Source organism: Scyliorhinus torazame, chromosome 6, assembly GCF_047496885.1.
Source record: "Scyliorhinus torazame isolate Kashiwa2021f chromosome 6, sScyTor2.1, whole genome shotgun sequence".
Lineage (NCBI taxonomy): Eukaryota > Metazoa > Chordata > Chondrichthyes > Carcharhiniformes > Scyliorhinidae > Scyliorhinus > Scyliorhinus torazame.
The window spans coordinates 184,866,553-184,881,404 of record NC_092712.1 but is presented as its reverse complement, the minus strand read 5'-3'; the positions used below and the strand labels follow the sequence as shown (position 1 = coordinate 184,881,404).

General features: G+C 43.6%; 1 protein-coding gene across 1 annotated transcript in view; it reads right to left on the bottom strand.

The window, feature by feature from the left end:
- Positions 1-14,852, bottom strand: part of tspan13a (tetraspanin 13a) — an 80,023-nt gene that overhangs the window by 23,291 nt on the left and 41,880 nt on the right. The window contains exon 3 of the mRNA XM_072509173.1: positions 6,235-6,315. Within this exon, the coding sequence (XP_072365274.1) occupies positions 6,235-6,315 (81 nt within the window). The remainder of the gene's footprint in view (positions 1-6,234; positions 6,316-14,852) is intronic.

The following is a 14,852-nucleotide window of genomic DNA, read 5'->3' as shown; positions in this document are numbered from 1 at the left end:
TACGCGCAACGTTCCCGTATCTTTATAACGTCACTATCTGTGGCCATGACCAGCAGGACCACGACACCAGCCTCCGAAAATGTCTCCAGACTGCGAAAATCCTTAACGTACAAGGATAAATGCGTATTTAGCACCGACCGTCTAGCCATCCTTGGCTACGTAGTGCGAAATGGAGTTATACGCCCCGACCCTGAACGCATGCGCCCCCTGATGGGAGTTCCGCCTCCCTCACTGCCCCAAGGCCCTGAAGCGCTGCCTTGGGTATTTCAGTTATTACGCCCAGTGGGTCCCTAACTACGCAGACAAAGCCCGACCCCTAATCCAGTCCACAACCTTCCCCCTGTCGATGGAGGCCCGCCAGGCCTTCAGCCGCATCAAAGCAGACATTGCAAAGGCCACGATGCGCGCCATCGATGAGTCCCTCCCCTTCCAGGTCGAGTGCAATGCGTCCGACGTAGCTCTGGCCGCCACCCTCAACCAAGCGGGCAGACCCGTGGCCTTCTTCTCCCGTACCCTCCACGCTTCCGAAATTCGCCATTCCTCGGTTGAAAAAGAGGCCCAGGCCATAGTAGAAGCTGTGCGACACTGGAGGCATTACCTGGCCGGCCGGAGATTCACTCTCCTCACTGACCAACGGTCGGTGGCCTTCATGTTCGATAATGCACAGCGGGGCAAGATAAAAAAACTACAAGATCTCGCGGTGGAGGATAGAACTCTCCACCTACAACTACGAGATCTTGTATCGTCCCGGGAAGCTAAACGAGCCTCCTGATGCCCTATCCGTGCCACCGTATAAGTGGACTGTCTCCGAGCCCTGCACGAGGACCACTGCCACCCGGGGGTCACTCGTTTTTTTCCACATCATTAAGACCCGCAACCTGCCCTACTCCATCAAAGAGGTCAGGACAGCCACCAGGGACTGCCAAATCTGCGCGGAGTGCAAACCATACTTCTACCGGCCAGAGAGGGCGCACCTGATAAAGGCTTCCCGTCCCTTTGAACACCTCAGCATGGACTTCAAAGGCCCCCTCCCTTCCACCGCCCGCAACACGTACTTCCTGAACGTGATTGACGAGTACTCCCGGTTCCCATTCGCCATCCCCTACCCAGACATGACCGCAACCACCGTCATCAAGGCCCTCCAGGATATCGGTTTCCCCGCATACATACACAGTGATAGGGGGGTCCTCCTTTATGAGCGACGAACTGCGTCAATTGCTGCTCAACAGGGGTGTTGCCTCAAGCAGGACGACCAGTTACAACCCCCGGGGAAATGGGAAGGTAGAGAGGGAGAACGGAACGGTCTGGAAGACCGTTCTACTGGCCCTACGATCCAGGAATCTCCCAGTCTCCCGCTGGCATGAAGTCCTCCCGGAGGCCCTCCACGCCATCCGGTCTCTGCTCTGTACAACTACCAACCAGACACCTCATGAACGTCTCCTTGTCTTCCCCAGGAAGTCCTCCTCCGGGACCTCGCTCCCAACCTGGCTAGCGATACCCGGGCCCATCCTGCTTCGGAAGCACGTGCGGGCACACAAGTCAGACCCGTTGGTCGAGAGGGTCCACCTGCTGCACGCTAACCCCCAGTACGCCTACGTGGCGTTCCCTGATGGCCAGCAAGATAGTCTCCCTTCGGGACCTGGCACCCGCCGGAACCGCACGTGCACCCGGTCCATTACCACTCCCCCCCACAGCACCTCACAGGAGGGTCAGTCCTCCCGCCGCTCCTGCCTAGGCCCTCCCACCCACCGGCACCCCCCTCTCGTGTCAACCGTTTGCCCCACCAGCGCCGTCTAGGGGTGACGAAGATGCCATGGAGGCCGAAGCCACGCTCCCGGAGTCGTAGACGCCCTGACCCCCACCAGAATCACCACCGAAGCTCAGACGATCCAGGAGGATGACCAGGCCACCCGCCCGACTGATTGCTTCACTGTAACTGTAAATGAACAATGAATGTATATATATCTTCCACGCTTGTAAAGATTCTCGACAACCCTGTAAGGAGGTATCACGGTACTTCCGTATCTGATCATACCATGTTAGATGCAATTGTAACCACTGGCCACCACCCCCACCGGACTCTTTTTTTTTTTAAAACAGGGGGCGAATGTGGTATTATCAGGTATTGCAGTACCAGAGAGGCTGAAGACCATTGGTTAAACCTAGGAGTTTACCATTGGCTGTTTGGTATGTAGCTCTGCCCTGACAGGCGGGGTGTAAAAACCGGTGCTGTCCCAGCAGCCCTCATTCTGTACCGAAGCTGCTGGGGAACAGTTCTAGTCTATTAAAGCCTTCAGTTATGTTACTACCTCGTCTTTGATTGTAATTGATCGTGCATCACCTCTTTTGTCTAAACTCTATTAAACGGTTCAATCACTCTTCATATGACAAACCTTTCATTTCTGGAATCAATCGAGTGAACTCCTCTGAACTTCCTCCAATGCCATTACATCTTTCCTCAAATAAGGGGACCGGAACTGTGCACAATACTTCACATGCGGTCTCACCAATGCCTGTATAGTTGCAACAACACTTCCTTGCCTTTATTCCTTTAGCTATAAATGCCAACATTCCATTCTCTTCATTATCTGCTGTATCTGTATGCTAGTTTTCTGGGACTCCTGAATGAGGACCCCCACATCCCTCTACAACGGTGCACCCCAAAGTCTCTCCCCAGTTAGATAATAAGTTGCCCAGAACTCTCTGCCTGTCAATACTCCTAAGGGTTCTGTCATTTACCGTATAATTCCCACCTGCAGAAAATGCAATACCTCACATTTGTCCAGATTAAACTCCATCTGCCATTTCTCCGCCCCAAGTCTTCAACCAATCTATATCCTGCTGTATCCTCTGATAATCCTCTTCACTATCTGCAACTCTACCAATCTTTGTGTCGTCCGCAAACTTGCTAATCAGACTAGCTACATTTTCCTCCAAGTCATTTATATGTACTACGAACAACAAAGGTCCAAATACTGACCCTGAGGAACACTATCAGTCATAGCCTTCCATTCAGAAAAGCATGCTTCCACTGCTACCCTCTATCTTCTATGACCGAGCCAGTTCTGTATCCATCTTGCCAACTCACCTCTGACCCCATATGACTTCACCTTTTGTATCAGTTTACCATGAGGGAACTTGTCAAAGGTTTTACTGAAGTCCATGTAGACAACATCCACTGTCCTTCCTTCATGAATCATCTTAGTCAATTCCTCAAAAAACTCAATCAAGTTAGTGAGACATGACCTCCCCTCCACAAAACCATACTGTCTCTTGCTTATCAGTCCATTTGTTTCCAAATGTGAGAAAAACCTGTTCCTAAGAATCTTCTTCAATAATTTCCCTACCACTGACACAAAGCTCACCAGCCTATAATTTTCTGGATTTTCTCTGCTATCGTTCTTAAACAAAGGAACAACATTGTCTCTTCTCCATCCTCTGGGATCTCACCTGCAGCCAATGAGGATAGAAAGATTACAGTCAAGGTCCAGGCAATTCCTTCTCTTGGCGCCCTCAGTATTCTATGGTAGATCCCATTAGGCCCTGGGGACTTATCTACTTTAACGTTTAAGACATCCAACACCCCCTCCTTTTGATATCACCAGACTATCTATACATCCTTCCCTAGACTCATCATCCACCAAGTCCTTCTCTTTGGCGAATACTGATGCAAAGTACTCATTTAGTATGTCATCCATTTCCTCTGGCTCCACACGTAGATTCCTTCCCTCCTCTGTCCTTGACCGAGCCAACCCTTTCTCTGGCTACCCTCTTGTTCTTTATATAAGTATAAAATGCCTTGGGATTCTCCTTAGCCCTGTTTGCCAAGGAATTTTCATGACCCCTTTTACCTCTACCTGATTCCTTGCTTAAGTTCCTTCTTACTTTCCTTATACTCTTCAAGGGCTTCATCTGTTCTCGGTCTTCTAGACCTTACGAGTGCATCCTTTTCCTTTTTGACTAGGCTCACAAAATCCCTCGTTTTCCACTGTTCCAGAAACTAGTCATACTTATCCTTCACCCTCACAGGAACATGCCGGCCCTGAATTCTAATCAACTGATGTTTGAAAGACTCCCATACGTCAGATGTTGATTTACCCTCAAACAGCTGCCTCCAATCTAAATTCTTCAGTTCTGATTAATATGCTTGTAATTAGTCTTTCCCCAATTTAGCACCTTCATCCGAGGACTACTCTTCTTCTTATCCTCGAGTACCTTAAAACTTATGGAAGTATGGTGACTGTTCCCAAAATGCTCCTCTACTGAAAATTCAACCACCTGGCTGGACTCATTTCCCAATACCAGATCCAGTATGGCCTCTCACCTAGTTGGACTATTTGCATATTGCTTCAGAAACCGCCCTGGATGCTTCTTACAAACTCAGCCCCATCCAAGCCTCTAGCATAGCACTAAGTCAGTCCCAGTCAATATAGTGAAGTTAAAATCCCCCACAACAACCCGGTTGTGTTTACATCTTACCAAAATCTGTCTTCATATCTCTCTCGGTCCCTCTCACCTGTTCTCTCTCCCCAAACCTCTTGCTCCCTCTCACAGTTTCACTCTCCCAACATCCTTGCTCCCCTTCCTGACCTCCCTCCCTCCCACAATAGGGAGTAACAGTGACGTAGTGTAGTGTCACTGGACTAATAACCCAGAGTCCCTGGCTAATGGGCAGCATGATAGCATAGTGGCTAGCACTTGGGCTTCACAGCACAAAGGTCCCTGGTTCGATTCCCTGCTGGGTCACTGTCTGTGTGGAGTCTGCACGTTCTCCCTGTGTCTGTGCGGGTTTCCTCTGGGTGCTCCGGTTTCCTCTCACAGTCCAATGACGTGCAGGTTAGGTGGATTGGCCACACTAAATTGCCCTTAGTGTCCAAAAAAGTTAGGAGTTATTGGGTTAGGGGGATAGGGTGGAAGTGAGGGCTTAAGTGGGTCAGTGCAGAGTCGATGGGCCGAATGGCCTCCTTCTGCACTGTATGTTCTATGTTCTAATCCTCTGGGGACCTGCATTCAAATCCCACCAGACCAACTGGTGGAATTTAAATTCAAGTAACAAAGGCTGGAATTAAAAGTAGTCTCAGACCATGAAACCATTGTCGACAATTGTAAAAACTCACCGAGTTCACTAATGCCATCCTTACCTTAGCCTACACATGACTCTTAGATCCACAGTAATATGGTTGACTCTGTGCTCCCTTCGGAATTGGCCTAGCAAGCCACTTAGTTCAATGGGAAACAAATGCCAGTCACACCCACATTCCATAACAAAAAACAATAAAATAAAATAACTGCACTAAAGCAAAAATGGTGGTCAAGTCTGGCAGCACTATTTGGATAAGTGCCTCAATTTACAAACCATGCAGAAACGTGCTATTAGAATGAGGTTTTAACCAAGGGTTCTCTGTACACGTAAACAACAATTAAGCTCCCTCCACAGGGCAAACTGCCATTTCCACTACCAGCCATCCTATCACCTCTGATGGAGTCTTACCAATTTATTACCCAATAGTAAGAGTTTTATATTGTCGCTCCTTGTCTATCCAGAAGTGAGTAGAGACTGTTCTAACTCATTTCATCCAGAAAAAACAGACATCCATCAGAGTCAGACTTGAATCCAAATTGAGAAGATGAAAGGGCAGGAAATGCTAGGTGCCACCAATTTACTTATAGATAGAAACTGTGAAGTGTCATTAATGACAAGTCCTATTTCTGGATCAGTCTCATAGATTTACCAGGTTTTTTTTCCAAATCGATAACACTAAATATAATGTAATAAAATTGACCCTTGAAAACTATGAAGGATCTGTAGGTTTTCAATTTCCATACAATGGGCTTTAGGAACTTGACAGAAAGTCCAAATGGATTCCCTGAGCATGTACTTTACAGCAGGGCACCAGATAGCACAATCTTCCCAGGGGTGGCCTCCAAATTGGCCTCAACATGGAGTGGGCCTTGGAAGAGTGGATACAAACAACAGAGGGCTGTATCTGCCCGACCGCTAGGTCTCAAACCCTGGCTAGTACAGGAATTGTAAATCTCTCAATGGATCTGTGATTAATATTCAGAACGGAGAAGGCCAATATTCAGGCTACTAAAATTCTTGTTGGCAAATCAAGTGCATAAAAGAGCTCGGCCGCTAAGCAGAAAATGAAAAATTAGTTCAACTCAACGCAACAGAGAAATTGAGGACCATTTCTGAACTTGCAAAAATAACAAAGAATTTAATTTTCTCACCTGTTGACTCTCATTAAGTGCAAGACTTGCGCAGGAGATCGAGAACTGGACGACAAACACCAAGAATAAAATGATCATATACTAATAATCAGTAGTCAAGGAAGCAAATATTAATAAAATCTTTTGTTGATCTTATGACATATTTTAATAGGCAACTACCACATCAGAAAATATCTGACCTGAACAAAATCAGCCAACTTGTCATTATGTTAAGTATTTTTGGTCATTTATCTATAAATTTGTAATAAATACCTTTTTCTCAAGAGTGGTTAGGGTCTGAAATACCCCAACAGTTTCAATTGTGGTTTCCAAAAGGGAATTGGCTGAGCACCTGAAGGTAAAAAGTACTGACAAAGTCATGAGGCTAGGGCAGGGGAGTAAAACTAGCTCAGGCTTGTCCAACCTGTGGCCTGTGGGCCAGATCGCAGCCCCTGAAGATATTCTATTTGGCCCCCAGAACCATTGATCAAAAATGCCGATAACACAGATTAAGTGAGATTGAAGATTCTCAAGTGGCTGCTCCTCCAATCACAGGTTGTTCCTCTCCTGCACTTCAATCATTAACAAGAGTACAGTAGACAGGAGAGGGGAAAGATGTAATTTTACCCGAACGACAGCTTCATTTACAGTTCATAAATACAATGTTAAATTTTGGAAGCAATACTTCATTATATTTCTAACAGGTGCCTGTTTAATCTCGAATATGAATGATTATTTATAGTCTTCCTCATTCTGTTCATCTGTGCAACTTACTGTGGAAATAATGCAAATTCCACAAATAGGCGGCAATGGTGGCACAGTGGTTAACACTGCTGCCTCACAGCACTAGGCACCCGGATTCAATTCAGGCCTTGGAGTTTGCACATTCTCCCCGTGTCTGCGTGGGTTTCCTTCGGGTGCTCCAGTTTCCTCCCACAATCCAAAGAGGTGCAGGTTAGGTGGTTTGGCTATGCTAAATTGCCCCTAGGTGTCCAACGGTTAGGCGGGTTACGGGGATCGGGCAGGGTGCTCTTTCAGAGGATCGGTGTAGACTTGATGGGCCAAATGGCCCCCTTCTCCACTGTAGAGATTCTATGATTCTATGAAATAGCGCCATGGCATATTAGTCGTCTCAATACCTAAACAGTCCAAGAACAGAGTGGAGTCATTTGATTTACACACATTGGAAATTGATCTATCACAAATATCCCATCTATTGTTTACGTGCATCCTTGATTCAGCCAACTTCCCAAATTATCTGTAGTTCAGCCAGCAGGGACTGAGAGGGACTCAGTTGTTCTGCAAATATGCAAAGGCAATTGAGATTTTAAGGATTTTGTTCATTTTACTAGCTTATCAGAATTTCAATCAGCGGTAATAATCCTAAGTAAGCAGCTGGATAGGGTTTGGTCATTCTGCTAAATCAACACGTTAGCCTTCTTGAAGTTCAGAGAAAATTAGTTCAGATTTGGTCATTCCAATGGAGTTACTATTTTGCTTAAGTGGCTTCTCCTGGAAGAATAAATAAAAAAAGTCAAACTTTTGTCATGAGAATGTCGCTTTAAGAAATGGTTAGCTGCTCATGTTACTGCAGTGATGTCAGAGCGTGTTGCCACTGAAGTCAGCCAAAGCAGCTGTATTGTTGAGCTCTCTGCCATGAAGGACTATCTCTTAATCATTTGGTGAGTTCGGAATTAGAAATGTTTTCAGTATTGAATGTAAACTCTGATGTACTTCTGTTTAAAGGATTGTTAAGTCTTTTGGGTGTAAAAGGACAGCATACAGGTTACTTAGTGTTGTATTCTTTGGGGATTATCTTTGAATTAATGGTTGCTAAGATATTCACGGTTTGTTTTAAAAAGGTTAACTTGAGTTCATAGAATAAACATTCTTTTGTTTTTAAAAGTACTGTTCCATTTCTGCTGTACCACACCTGTAAAGTGGGCAGTGTGCTCCCCATACCACAATCCATTAATAGTTGTGGGTCAGGTGAACTCCATGATACACTTTGGGGTTCTCTAAATCCTGACCCATAACAATTGGGGGCTCATCCGGGATAAAAGTCTATCTATTAGATTGGTTTAGTGAACTTAAAGATAGTGAGGGGTGAGCATATTGTGGTTGTTTTTCAGGTGTGGTATTTTAGTTTAAGTAGGGTGTGCGTTGTGGACAATAGCTCTTTCAGAGGCTCAGAAGATTTTAGGGTTGGAGACGGTCACACGCAGTATCTTACAGAGACTAAAAATATACTGTTAGTCATAGGTTTCGCAAAAACATTGCAGTTAACATTACCTGACAAAACGCGAAAAGATGAGGTAATAATGGCGGTGGCTCAGCATTTAAATTTGCCTGAGATACAGTTTGACTCAATGGAAATGGCACAAATTCAGTTACAACTTAAACAAATGGAACACGAGAAAGAATTAAAGCAGCTTGAATACAAAAGAGATAGAGAGGAAAAAGAAAGAGAAAGGGAGATACAGATCAGGGAAAAAGATAAAGAGAGAGAGTTTGAACTTCAGAAAATGGTCATGAAACATGACAGTCCGTTAAAATTGGCATGCATAAAGGGAAACGTACAGTTAGATGATAGTGATGAGGATAGTGAGAAAGAGCGTCTTAGTCGAAGGCGTGGTGGGGATCTATTTAAATATGTCCAAGCATTGCCAAGGTTTGACGAGAAGGAGATAGAAGCCTTTTTCATTTATTTGAGAAGTTGGCTAAACAAATGAAATGGCCACAGGACATGTGGGTATTATTGATTCAAAGAAAGCTGGTAGGTAGGGCTAGTGAAGTGTTTGCATCACTATCAGAGGAGGTATCTGAGTCGTATGAGGAGGTGAAAAAATCCATCTTAGGTGCATATGAACTAGTGCCTGAAGCCAACAGACAAAGGTTTAGAAATTTAAGGAAAGAATTTGGTCAAACATACATGGAAATTGAAAGACTCAAACAGAGTAATTTTGATAGGTGGATAAGGGCTTTGAAAATAGACAAAACGTATGAAGCTCTCAGAGAAATTATACTTTTGGAGGAGTTTAAAAATTTAATTCCTGATGTAGTGAGAACTCAAGTGGAAGAACAGAGGGTTAAAACTGCAAGATTAGCAGCAGAAATGGCAGATGATTATTAATTAGTTCATAAATCAAAGCTTGCTTTCAGACATCAGTTTCAGCCTGTGAGGGATAGAAACTGGGGATATGAGAAATACTCAAGTGGTAAAGGTAAAGGTGATCTGATCGGAGATAATAAGGAGAGTCTACCTGAGATTAAAAAAGAAATCCAGGAGGGTGGAAAAGAAATGAAAAGTTCCAAATGTTTTCACTGTAATAAACTAGACCATGTAAAGTCACAGTGTTGGTGGTTGAAGAAAAGCACTGGGAAGGCTGATGTGGTAAAACAGGATAAGACAGTGTGGTTTGTTAAACTGATAAAGGAAAGCCCAAGTGAAGCGAAGGAGGTGCAAAAGAATGTACAGCCTGATCAAGAGGTGATTGATAAGAAGGTGCCAGATCTCTTTAAAGAATTTACTTGTGTGGGTAAAGTTTACTCATGTGTATCAGGAGGAGCAGGTAAAGAAGTCACAATTTTAAGAGATACGGGAGCTAGTCAATCTTTAAATGGTAAGAGATGAGGAGTTATGTAGTTTGGGAAGAATGTTGCCAGAAAAGGTGGTAATATGTGGAATTCAGGGTGAAAGGAGTAGTGTTCCATTATACAAGGTAAGGTTGGAAAGTCCAGTGAAGGGTGGTGAAGTGGTAGTAGGAGTAATAGAGAAACTATCTTGTCCAGGAATACAGTTTATCTTGGGTAATGATATAGCTGGATCACAGGTGGGAGTGATGCCTACTGTGGTTGATAAGCCAGTGGAAAATCAGACAACTGAAGTGTTGAAGGATGAATATCCTGGGATTTTTCCGGATTGTGTCGTAAGAAGATCGCAAAGTCACAGGTTAAGACAAGAGGAGAAATCAAAGAGTGAAGATGAAGTTGAAGTGCAATTATCAGAAACGATTTTTGATCAGATGGTTGAAAAAGAACAAGAACAGGTGGAGGATGAGGCGGATATTTTTAGTTCAGGAAAATCCGCGGAGTTACAACAGAAAGATGTAGAAATAAAATGGATGTATCAGAAAGCATACACGGAAGAGGAATCTGAGTGGATACCAGAGTGTTATTACCGTAAAAGTGATATCTTGATGGGAAAATGGAGACCTTTACATATGCAGGCGGATGAAAAGTGGGCAGAAGTTCATCAAGTAGTATTGCCGGTAGGGTATAGAAAGGAGGTGTTGCGAGTTGCATGAGGTACCAGTGGGAGGTAATTTGGGAATAAGGAAAACTCAAGCTAAAATCCAGAAACATTTTTATTGGCCTGGACTACATAAAGATGTAGTTAAATTTTGTCAATCATGTCACACATGTCAGGTGATAGGCAAACCTCAAGCAGTGATAAAACCAGCACCCTTAATACCCATTCCAGCATTTGAGGAACCTTTTACAAGGGTCCTAATTGATTGCGTAGGACCGCTTCCTATAGTCAATATCTTTTGACTATAATGGATGTGTCTACTAGGTTTCCAGAGCCCATTCCAGTACGTAACATGACAGCTAAAAAGATTGTGGAGGAGTTACTTAAATTCTTTACTAGATATGGACTACCCACAGAAATATAATCGGATCAAATTTTACCTCAAGGTTATTCACAGAAGTTATGGATAGCTTAGGAATAAAACAATTTAAATCAACTGTGTACCATCCAGAATCGCAGGGAGCGTTAGAAAGGTGGTATCAGACATTAAAGACAATGTTGAGGGCTTATTGTCAAGATTATCCAGAGGATTGGGATAAAGGAATTCCATTCGTACTGTTTGCAATTAGGGATGCACCTAATCAGTCAACCAAATTTAGTCCTAGTGACCTAATTTTTGGTCATGAGGTAAGAGGACCACTTAAAATCATTAAGGAAAAATTGGTGAGTGAGAAATCGGAAATTACATTATTGGATTATGTGTCAAGTTTAGGGAATGATTAAATAGAGCAGGTGAATTGGTTAGACAACATTTGAAAGTTGCACAAAATGTGATGAAACGGGTCGCGGACAAGAAATCCAAAGTTCATAGTTTTGCCGGTGGCGATAATGTTTTAGTATTGTTACCAGTGGTAGGTGAGCCTTTGAAAGCAATGTTTTGTGGGCCTTATCAGATTGAAAGGAAATTAAGTGAGGTGAATTATGTGGTAAAAACACCAGATAGAAGGAAGAATCACCGAGTGTGTCATGTGAATATGCTTAAAAGGTACTTTGAAAGGGAAGGAGAGAAAAAGGTTTTAATGATTCTAACTCAAAGTGACGAACCAAATCTAGATGACTGTAAATTTGACATACCTCAAATTAAATTGGAAAATGAGGATGATCTTAAAAATTGGCATAAATTGTTGAGTTACCCTCCAGAGGAAAAACCGACTGACCTGAAAGAGTTATTGATATCATATGGGCAAGTTTGGAGAGATAAATTGGGATGTACTAAAATGGCTATACATGATGATGTGGGAAATGCTGTTCCTGTCAAACAACATCCATACAGACTTAACCTTTAAAATTGGCACAGCTTAACAAAGAGATTGCGAGTATGCTGAAAAATGGCATAATTGAAGTGGGTTGCAGCCAATGGAGCTCACCCATAGTGATGGTACCTAAACCAGATGGTACCCAACGGTTGTGTGTGGACTATAGAAAGGTTAATGCAGTTACAAGAACGGACTCTTAGCCTATCCCACGTTTGGAGGATTGCATTGAGAAAGTGGGACAATCAGCTTTTATTTCCAAATTTGATGTACTTAAAGGTTACTGGCAGGTACCTTTATCCGATTCAGCTTTGGTGACTCCAGATGGTATATACCAATTCAAAGTTATGCCATTTGGCATGAAAAACGCCCCAGCCACATTTCAACGGTTAACTAACAAAGTTGTTTCAGGATTACCCAATTGTGCGGTATACATCGACGATCTGGTAATTTTCAGCCAGACATGGAAAGAACAGTTAAAACATCTGATGGAGTTATTCGATCGACTTCAGTAGGCGGGTTTTGTGATAAACATAGCCGAAAGTGAATTTGGAAAAGCCCAAGTCACTTTCCTTGAGGAGTTTCCGATACCCTCAAGACGACGGGAAATAATGCAATTTCTTGGCATGAGTGGATTTGATCCAACATTTTTGCAAACGTTTTGTAGCGTGATTGCTCCACTGATGGACTTGCTTAAGAAACATCGAAAATTTCAATGGACAGCGGACTTTCAACAGGCATTTGACTGCCTCAAAGATGTGATAACCAATGCTCCGGTGTTGGAGAATTACTAGGGACTCTGTGATCAGATTGAACTAAAGTATCTGACATTGAAGAAAAATGCCAAGGCGTAGAGAAATGGACGGATTGTGCAGACCTTCTTGTTCAAAGAGACTGTCAATCATGAAGAATTTCAGTTGGAGGAAGAATGAAAAAACATGGACTATATTATTATATCTGTTTGCATGTGTTGTTTTTTGAAACGATAAAGTATATTTACTGTGTGCATTTCTTAAAGGATGGGGAAAAGGTAATAAATGAAACCATCGTAAAGTTGATGGGGTTTTTTTTCTTAGGGGGAGGTGTCATGAGAATGTCGCTTTAAGAAATGGCTAGCTACTCATGTTACTGCAGTGATGTCAGTGTGGGTGGAGCTGAGCTCTGGTTCTGCTTTTTAGTTTCACTTTGAGAAAAGCTTGGGTGTGTCTGTCTTTTTGGTTTCGTTTTTCAGTGTGTTGCAGCTGAAGTCAGCCAAAGCAGCTGTATTGTTGAGCTCTCTGCCATGAAGGACTCTCTCTTAATCATTTGGTGAATTCAGAATTAGAAATGTTTTCAGTATTGAATGTAAACTCTGATGTGCTTCTGTTTAAAGGATTGTTAAGTCTTTTGGGTGTAAAAGGACAGCATACAGGTTACTTAGTGTTGTATTCTTTGGGGGTTATCTTTGAATTAATGGTTGCTAAGATATTCACTGTTTGTTTTCAAAAGGTTAACTTGAGTTCATAGAATAAACATTGTTTTGTTTTAAAAAGTACTGTTCCATTTCTGATGTACCATACCTGAAGAGTGGGCCGTGTACTCCCCATACCATAATCTATTAATAGTTGTGGTCAGGTGAACTCCATGATACAAGTTGGGGTTCTCTCAACCCTGACCCATAACACTTTCCAAGTAGGTAAACAGGTCAACTTAGATACGTGAACAAATGTAATAATCTGCACTTTATTTAAAAATGGAGGAAATAGTGAAAAGCCTTAAATTCTGATAATACATTTTCTTTTCCATGGATATCAACATGCTAAGCAAGTGATATTAGTGCAGCGTCATCCTGCATAACTAGACTAACCACTCTTTCTGTGAAGTCAAACAAAGGGACCATTGTGAGATATTTTTCCCCATGATGCATTTAACATCCTATGGCTGAATATAGGATCCATTAACTCACCCACGTGCAGGCCCAAGCCATTTTCCAACTACTGCATACACACAAGATTGCTCCAATTTCCCTCACCACTGTTCTGACAATTTCTTTCCATTTTTAGAATAATTTTCACCCTTCCAATTACTTAGACTTTTACGGCACAGGAAAAGTACATTTGGCAGAATAGGATATACGAGTGCGGGTCGTATAGGCCCATATCCCTCTTGAATATAGATGCCAAGATATTGGTCAAGGTTTTGGCAGTAAGGCTGGAGGGATGTCTCCTGAAGGTGATTGCGGAGGACCAGACAGGGTTCGTGAAGAGACGGCAGCTGTTCTCGTCAGTGAGGAGATTGCTGAATGTGATCTTGTCTCCGGCGGAGGGTAAGGAGATGGAGGTAGTGGTGGCACTGTACGCAGAGAAGGCGTTTGATCGGGTAGAGTTGGGTTACTTGATGGCGGTATTGGAAGGATTTGGAAATCGGTCACGGTTTGTGGCGTGGGTACATCTGTTGCACACGGAGCCGATGGGGAGCGCTCGCACTAACAGTACAAATTCGGGGCACATTGCTCTGCACAAGGGTGCGAGAAAGGGGTGCCCTATGCCCCCCACTGTTGTTTGCACTGGCTGTAGAGCCCTTGGCCATCGTGCTAAGGAGCTTGGGACTGTGGAAGAGATATTGACGGGGGTCAGGTGGAGCATAGGGTATCCTTATACGCCGATGGTCTGTTTTTGTACATCTCGGAACCGAGCACATCAGTGGGGAGTATAATTGAGCTGCTTCAAATATTGAAGACGTTCTCAGGTATAAATTGAACTTAGGCAAGAGTGAGTATATCATGGTCCCCCAGCTGGGAGTAGGGGCTGGGGTGAGAGGGCTGACATTCCATTTGGTGGCAATCCACTTTAGGTACTTGGAGGTACAGGTGGCTCGGGATTGGGGTGGCCTCCGAAGAGATAAATTTTGCTGGTCTAGTGGGGAAGGTGGAGGCTCATTTGTCAAGGTGGGAGAACCTCTCTCTGTCATTGGAGGACCGTATTCAGGCAGTTTAAGTGAACATTATCGCGATTTTTGTTCTTATTCCAGTGCCTGCCAATCGTTTTACTGAAATCCTTCTTCAGGGGGTGGACAAATTGATCTCCTCATTTATC